At 43.7% G+C, this 8,355-nt stretch overlaps 1 protein-coding gene across 1 annotated transcript in view; it reads left to right on the top strand.

Annotated features, from left to right (window-relative positions):
• The first annotated feature begins 4,342 nt into the window (after positions 1 to 4,342).
• Positions 4,343 to 8,355, top strand: part of socs3b (suppressor of cytokine signaling 3b) — a 5,447-nt gene continuing 1,434 nt past the window's right edge. Inside the window, exons 1-3 of the mRNA XM_034119551.1 lie at positions 4,343 to 5,610; positions 6,347 to 6,699; positions 6,885 to 8,355. The exon at positions 6,885 to 8,355 is cut by the window's right edge and continues 1,434 nt beyond it. Coding sequence (XP_033975442.1) covers positions 6,571 to 6,699; positions 6,885 to 7,430 — 675 coding nt within the window. The 5' untranslated portion in view covers positions 4,343 to 5,610; positions 6,347 to 6,570 and the 3' untranslated portion in view covers positions 7,431 to 8,355. The remainder of the gene's footprint in view (positions 5,611 to 6,346; positions 6,700 to 6,884) is intronic.

The following is an 8,355-nucleotide window of genomic DNA, read 5'->3' as shown; positions in this document are numbered from 1 at the left end:
GTACTTGGTGTGAAAGCGGCTAACACCCAGAGGTGGAAGAATATATTTGATATTTTGCTACCAGAGTGTAGGAATACTATAGCCGCTTTCACACCAAGTACTTTGCCGTACTTAGTGCCCGGCACTTTAGTGCACGTCACTTCTTCTTCTTCTGCTTTGGGTTTACTGGCAGGCCGCAAACCACTTCACGGCGTATACTGCCACCCGAAGTCCCCGGCCGGAAGTCCCCGGAGTTGGGGACTGGCTTCTACTGAAGCCTTCCGAGTAAATCGCCAGAACGCCGACACCTCCTCATCACTTCCATGTTTTTTGTTGTGTTGCCATAAGTCATGGGTCGGCAACAGGCGGCCCGCGGGCCATTGTTGGCCCGCCAGCAATAATATTTGGCCCGTAATTTTGAGAATAAAAAAGAAAAAAATATTTTGAGATTCTTTTTTTTTTTTTTTTTTTACAACATCGGACCGACAGTCGCACATATAGGCTATAATGTCCGAATAGAGAATCTACCTACACCTGAAGAATGCTTATTGTACTTTTATCTATGTTGAGAATGAATGACATACAGCACAGGCACAATCAGGCAGCGGGGTGCACTGACGTCAATTAAAGTACTTATTTAAAGGACACCTATCATGCTATATTTAAATGATATATTGTAGGGCCATACCTATATAAGGTATATTTATACGTTTCTGTTTTCAAAATACCAAACAGATCATGCATTTTAGCCATGCCTCATTTCACTCTATTTGCTGTTCTCCAGCCCTGTTTTTGCAGGGGGCTGATTCTGTGAGCTGCAGCTGACCACGCCCCCCTGCAGGAGAGGGGAGCGTGCTCTGATCAAGTCAGAAGAGGGGGAGAAAAAGAGATCTCCGTCCTCCGTGTTTTATTCTTATATTATTATATAGAGTTGTTATTCATTCGTTTTAAAGCTCAATAAATAACAAAGAAGACCTTTGACCGGCACTTTTCTAATTTTGTCCGGAAGATTTCAACTTTAACGGACCGGCGAAAGAAAACCTAACTGAAACTCTGCCGCACGGTCCCCTCGTTCCTTGGAAGAGGCGGAGAGGTGGGTGTTTGTCATCTGCTGGTGGACTAACCGGAGAGAATTACAGTGCTTTGCCTCGGGGAGGGAGAACAAAAGCCACAGCGGAGAATAAACAGAAGGGTAACCATGGCAACCATGCGCGGGAAGTCTTCTTCGCTGCTTTTGTGGCAGACTACAGCGCCACTTACAGGCCTGGCATATGTACTACAGCGTCTCCAGCGCTTTCGAGTGGCAATGGCCGGCCGTGGCCCAACCCCACATTCCCCTGATAGGTGGAGAGTTGGCCCAATAGCCGTAGCGCCACCGTCCTGACGTCAGGACAGTGTTCAAATCTGGATCAGTTTTTATCAGATCCGTTGCAGCCCCTTTTTTAGAGATTTGTGTATGGAGGAAAATAGAGAGGGTTGTGTTTTCTGACACTTGGTGAGTTCCCTGGAACACCGGGGACACATATTCATGTATACAAGACGTACAAAAGTGCATTTTGCATGATAGGTCCCCTTTAACTATTAAATACATTGAGTTTGAGTAAAATACTTGGTTACTGATTAATTTAGGTTATAATATATTAAATAAATTGCAAGCAAAACATGCTGTAATTTATTTATTTTGTATTTTTTTAAAGGTTTCAACCTGAAAGAATCCTAATGTGTCCTTGAAAAGTTGAAATAAAGAAAAGGAAAAAGGATTCCAGTTGTCCATGCGTCCTCTGTTGCCCCTCAAGCCTCTCAAATGTGGGCAAACACTCAAATAAATGCCAAAAACCCAGAGAACTTGACAATACTTATCAGAATAAAAGTATGTTAAATAACACTGCTACCTAGTTAATAACTCACTCAGTGGAGGCTCGTCCATTGAAGAAAGGGAGGACCATCCTCCCTAAAATTTCAGAAAAAAATAAACTTTGAAGAGAACAATAAATACACCTCAATTTAAAAGATAAGTCTGTTAAAATACAGATAATAGCCCTGACTTTTAACATGGGACTGAAATGGGGCTAGAGACGACGAGCCTCCCTTTGGGCGGGTCTATCCAGAGGCTCTGGATTGGGCGCCTATATCATCAGTGAACCAATCAGCGGATCTGACTGCGCATCAGAGTGTTGATGGGGAGGGTTATCAGCGATATCAGAGTTTTTTTCTGAACCGGGTAACAGGGGCGCTGCGCCCTCTTACCAAAATCAATTCCTTGAATTAGGCTTCGATTATGTTCTGGCCCGCCATCTTGTGGCTCAGCAAAAAATTGGCCCACGGCCAAACTTACTTGCCTACCCCTGCCATAAGTTATTCTCTCTCCGTTGGTGCGCGGGGCTAATGCTAATGCTAATAATGCTAATGCCAGCAAATACAATGGCGGCTTCACAAAACTTTTGTTTTACGGGGCGTGGTTTGCAATTTGCCCAGCCAATCGAAATTGGTATTTTTTTCTCCCCAGGATAGTACCACCTCTCTAGCAGGCACTAAAAATGGGGGTAAAAGTTCTCGGAACTAAGTACTCTTTTTGGTGTGAACGCAAAATTCCAGGCACTAACGGAACTAAACGGGAAAAGTACGGGGAAAAGTACTCCGGTGTGAACAATTCAAAATGTTACTCAAGTAAAGTTACAAAAGTATTGGCATCAAAATATACTTAAAGTACAAAAAGTAGAAGTACAGATTATGCAGATTGGTCCATTTCAGAATAATATATACAGTATGATATGTTTTGATTATAATTATTGATCATTAAAGTGTTATCAAAGCTGGTAAAGGTGCAGCTAGTTTTAATGACTTAATTTACTGCAGGGTAGCTGTTGGATTTAATCCAGGTGTAACTAAACTCCTATTTAAGTGTTGATCATATTGTTTATCATTAATCTATATCTGCAAAATAACTATACTACATAAATGTAGTCGAGTAAAAGTACAATATTTACCTCTGAATTGTAGTGGAGTAGAAGTACAAAGTAACATAAAATGGAAATACTCAAGTAAAGTAGAAATACCGCAAAATTATACTTAAGTAACACCACTGGGCTATAACAAAGACTTCACTTAAAGTGGACCTATCATGCTATATTTGAATAATATAGTGTAGGACCATACCTATATAAGGCATATTTATACTTTTTTTTTTTCAAAATACCAAACAGATCATGCATTTTAGCCATGCCTCATTTCGCTCAATTTGCACTTTTTTAGCCCTGTTTTTGCAAGGGCTGATTCTGTGAGAACAGCACCACCTACAGGCCTGGCATATGTACTACAGCGTCTCCAGCGCTTTCGAACGGCAATGGCCGTGGCTGTCTCCTCCTGATTGGTGGAGTTGGCCCAATAGCCGTAGCGCCACCGTCCTGACGTCAGGACAGTGTTCAAATCTGGATCAGTTTTTATCAGATCCATCCATCCCTTTTTTAGAGATTTGGGTATGGAGGAAAATAGAGAGGGTTGTGTTTTCTGACACTTGGTGAGTTCCCTGGAACACCGGGGACACATATTCATGTATAAAAGTCGTACAAAAGTGCATTTTGCATGATAGGTCCCCTTTAAGCATTAACACAGTAAAGAAAAGCTTTTCATATAAATCCACATAATAATATAATTAATTTTCTCCAACTTAATACAACATATCCTTATTCTGTAGTGAAATGTTGGATAATTAAAATCTTTCCTTCTAATCAAAATGTGTCATCTGGCCATCAACGTGGCAAACGATAGTCAAATTGTCTTTAACAGTGTTGTGGTAATGTTGTATGATTCAAATATCAAATGTACCCTTTATTTTAACCTGAAAATGTATTTACCAGAGGTCCACAGCAAAGAGTGAGCACCAGCGCTGATTTATACCCCACAAGTAACAGTATTGTTGTTATTCTTATTATGTTTTTATAGTTTGCACAGTTTGGCTTTATTTATTCATAAGTTTTAGGTACGATTTTATTCAATTTATATATTATTTTAGTTTGAAAGAAGCAATCACATTTCTGTTATTCTAGCCTTTTGCAGGTGTGACTTCAACCTTTCAAAGTGTTCAGTCATGCGGGACGGAGCGCAGTGCAAACTACAGTTTGTTCCAGGAACAAGTCCTTAATTATAGCATCTGTAGACTTTAAACGAGCTACACCCAGTTGATGCTCATTGTTATAATGATACTGCTGGTATACGCTCACATGGTTAGTGGTAAGTACTAATTTTAAGGTTGTTATTATAGCATTATAATTATTAATATATTATTATATCCATGCAAAGGTTTTTAATAATGACACTAAAGTAATGATTAAAAAGAAAACTGCTATTTTAAACTTTAATTGTTTTAACTTCTACTTTCATGTCATAGGAGACGTGTTGTTCTAATACTTCATGCACTGTGTTTGACAGCTAAAGTAAAAAAAACTTTAATGGGCATATCAAATTAATTTAGCTGTGTATACTACCCTACATCATTTACTAAAGTACTTCATTATAACCTCAACCCAATTATTATACTTAATAACAGCTACCCAGCCAGATGTAACACTTAAATTCTGCTTAAACGTTTTATTTTTCACCCTTTCTTATTTTCTTTTTCTTTTATGATTTACTTGTTTCAATAATATTATGCAATATGCAAATATATGGAAGTATTTCAGGTCAGCAGTATACGGCGGTTGTTGCTCAAGAGCACTTACAGTAAGTCAGAGGTTTTCCTGACACAACGTGAGCTCGAGGCACGTTATCTTTAAACATTGGCCAGATAAGTTGCTAAAAAAATAAATCATCTGTCATGTTGTGAGGACAGAGAGTTAAAGGGATTAAACTTCTGAGGCAGAATGTATATGTGGCTTTATTTTTAATCATCAGTGCAGAAAAATTCAAATGAAATAATATATCTGTATATCTATATCTGTGTAATTGAGATAAGTAACATAAGTAATCGAAGAATTGTACTTACAAATGAAAAGGCTAAATTAATGAATATGTGCATATAGCATAGCACAGTAGGAGTAGAGCAGAGTGCCTCGTTTGTCATTATACTGGGTTATATGGAGGTATTCATGTTAATATGCAGACTCCCCATATACATCTGCCAGTAACATCTGTAACATTCATATAATAATGTAACATAATATTCTGTAGTGTTGTTCCACATGCAGAGCTTTTAACTTGCTCACCTTGTGCAAAAGGGAACCCACCAGTACCAGGAAACAGCCCGGCAAAGGTCACGCTGATTATTTATTGGCAATCTGCCAAGTAAGAGCGCGAGCACGTGTGTCTGTTCTGTGCGTGTGTGCGTGTGTGCACCGGCGTGCGTGTGTTTACTGGAAGAGCCTCTGCACGGAGGAGGAGGAGCCTTACGAACATCGGCTTTACTCACTGGAAACAACCTCCAGTAACCTTCCCCGACACACGGACACGGTCTCTCCGGCAGATACCGCCGCCACATTCCTCCGCTCAGGAAAGAAACCCACACACTTTTTTGGATACTTTTTTTGGATTTTAATGCCTGAGTTAATAACTAATTTAGCACTACTCTCGGGTAGTTTGCGTATATTTTCCTTTGGCGACGAGCGGCTGCAGTGCGGGGCTGAGCATTTCTGCGAGGTAAGTTGAAATAATTAAAAAGACATCTAAGCACTGCATCATTCAAGCCTTCATAATGACTGAACAATGATGTGATAATGTCAGTAAAGCACAAAAGTTATTATTTGCTGTTGGGCTGTTGGTGCAGTGCAGCCCAGGAGGATGGAAGTGTATTTTTTGGGTTGTTTCGCAACACAGCGGCTCTGGACCGTTATTCTGCTCCGCTGTCCCGCACTGTCCGGCGGCAGTGAAGCCGTCTTAAGGTCCCCTTCACGGGCTCAGAGAAAGCCAGAACAAACGGGACACCTTTTTAGTCACAGTGAAACCGGAGAATGGGGCCTCAGTGGCTCGGCCGAGCCGGGAATAAGGAGTTATTCACTGAAAGAGGGGGATAAAGCAATCGCGCCGGACTCTTTCACAGTGACCCCGTTTCTGAAATCCCTTGTTGCGGTACGCCCGATCGAAGACAATTGAAAGCAATCAGGATCCAGTTGCTGTCTGGCTGCGTATTCAGCAGCAGCAGGCTCAGTGCGAGTAAGCGAGGATTCATTTAAACTAAATATAACCTGCTGCATGCCCAGTCTTGTCATATGCATTTGTCACAGTCGCCATAACTGCATTTTATGGGGGTAAACCGAGAGCTCCAGTGGGGCAAAGTGGTCATTTATTCATGCCCATGTTTATGAATGAGTTTCAGTAGCCTGATCTTTCTGAATGAGCCTTATGTAGATGTGTAATGTGTGCTTCCTCTCTCCAGCTGTGTTTAGGGTGCTCTCCTACCCAGCCCCTCTCTGGATGCATCAGACTCCCCTGCCCCGGGGCCCTGGACCCGGTGTGTGACCCCCGCCCCCACCCCCCCATTCCCCCCCTTTCTCCCGTCCCCCTCTGCCCCCAAACTCCTTCCCACCTGTCACCCTCGGCACTCCTATTCTGGGCCCCCTGCCCCTCAACCAGCGGGCAGAGGCAGGGGGCCATGGCGCCATGGTAGCCTTCAACGGACGCAGCCCCCTCGCCATGAGCAGCGTGAACCCGCCAGAGGCCAGGGTTCAGGGGACCAACTTCACCCCACATCACTACAAGCCCTTCAGGTCACATGCACACTACCAGCAGGTCAGTCCCACCTGAGACTCCAATAGCAGTGTGTTTTATTGAAGCATCACTATGCACAGACTGGGTGCTTCAGGGTGGTTTCAGAACAGTGGGTTTATCTCCATAATGATGGAAGGGTTGTGTAAAACATTTTCAGATCAAGATTTTTGATATCACATATTAACAGATTTTTCTACCTATTTCAGGTGATGTGTGCATTGCGAAAGCTACAGGAGAGTGGGTTTTACTGGGGGGCTGTGGGGGGCCGGGAGGCCAGCTCCCTGCTGCGCTCTGAAGCCCCCGGCACCTTCCTGGTGCGCGACTCCTCGGACCACCACCACTTCTTCACCCTCTCTGTCCAGACGGCCCGAGGAACAAAGAACCTGCGCATCCACAGCGAGGGAAATGGCTTCTTCTTACAGCCGGACCCCCAAAACACCCAAGAGCCCCCGCAGTTTGATTGCGTGCTGAAACTCATAACGCACTACATGGGGAGAGATGGTGGAAGGAGCAGAGAAGGGGCAAGTGGAGGGAATTCACGAGAGTCAAAAGAGAAACGTTTCAGTGTCTATCTGATCCACACGGGCGGAGAGAGGATTCCCCTGGAACTGAGGCGACCCCTCTCCAGTTCCCTCTCGTCCCTGCAGCACATGTGCAGGAGGACCCTGAACAACCTGGGGGGGTCGGAGGGAACCGAGCAGATCCCACACACACTTAGAGATTACCTGGAGGAGTACGACGCTCCTATATGACTGACAGGAACCCAAAAGTTCCACTATAGACCAGTTCTCAGCGCAATCACGTGAATATGCGCTACTGACCGGAGTTAGCCAATGTGAGGTCAGTTTTTTCATGTGACCCAGATCTGCTTCGGCACCGACGGACACCACCGGGTCTCACCTCTGGAATGAGGAGTGGGATTTAGGTAGCAAATGATTACCTCGTCCGTCCTGCCTTGCAAAAACTGACCACTAATGTGAGTGGCAAATGAAGCAAGGGGTAAAAGGTCAATGTTTCCTAAGACAGACGCAGAGCAGAGCCTCGTAGAAGATTAACCTGATTGGTCGATATTAGCGACGACATGATCAATACACCAACAGTGGGTTTATTGTGCTTAAGAAAAGAAACCCTCTCCTCTGTCAGCCTGACATTTAGAGCTCTGTGGATCAGCGGACAGAAAGAAAGACCCAAAGAACAGAAAGGTTCACAGGGGTTGAGTGAAGAAGGAGTCACAGATAAAAGGCAAAGTCCAAGCGAGGGGCACAAAGAACATACAGTATTTGTTTGTCTGAGTGTGTGTGTGTGTGTTTGTGTGTTGCGGTGGCGCACACATTTCCACTGCTGCTTCCCGCAAATGTTGCCTCATAGAGAGGAATGGGAGAGCAGTGGTCATGCGCGCTAGCTCATAACCCTAACCTAACCCCACACACACACACACACTCACACTCACACTCACACTCACACTCACACTCACACTCACACTCACACAGGTACAGGCCAGCATGTAGATTTTGTGTTAGCGTGGGAACAAGAGAGTGCAAAAAAAAAGGCATTTCAAAGCATCTTCTCCTTCTCCTGTTTGTTTCTCCTCCATCACCCTTATTCTCTGCAGCCCTTTGAGTTGCATGTGCGCTTTGACAGTGACAGAAAACAGGCTGCTGTTGCCGAAACAAAAGC

The sequence above is a fragment of the Trematomus bernacchii genome, unplaced genomic scaffold (assembly GCF_902827165.1).
Source record: "Trematomus bernacchii unplaced genomic scaffold, fTreBer1.1, whole genome shotgun sequence".
Taxonomy (NCBI): Eukaryota; Metazoa; Chordata; class Actinopteri; order Perciformes; family Nototheniidae; genus Trematomus; species Trematomus bernacchii.
Note: the sequence above shows the minus strand (reverse complement) of the source record. Positions and strands in the feature narration are given on the sequence as shown.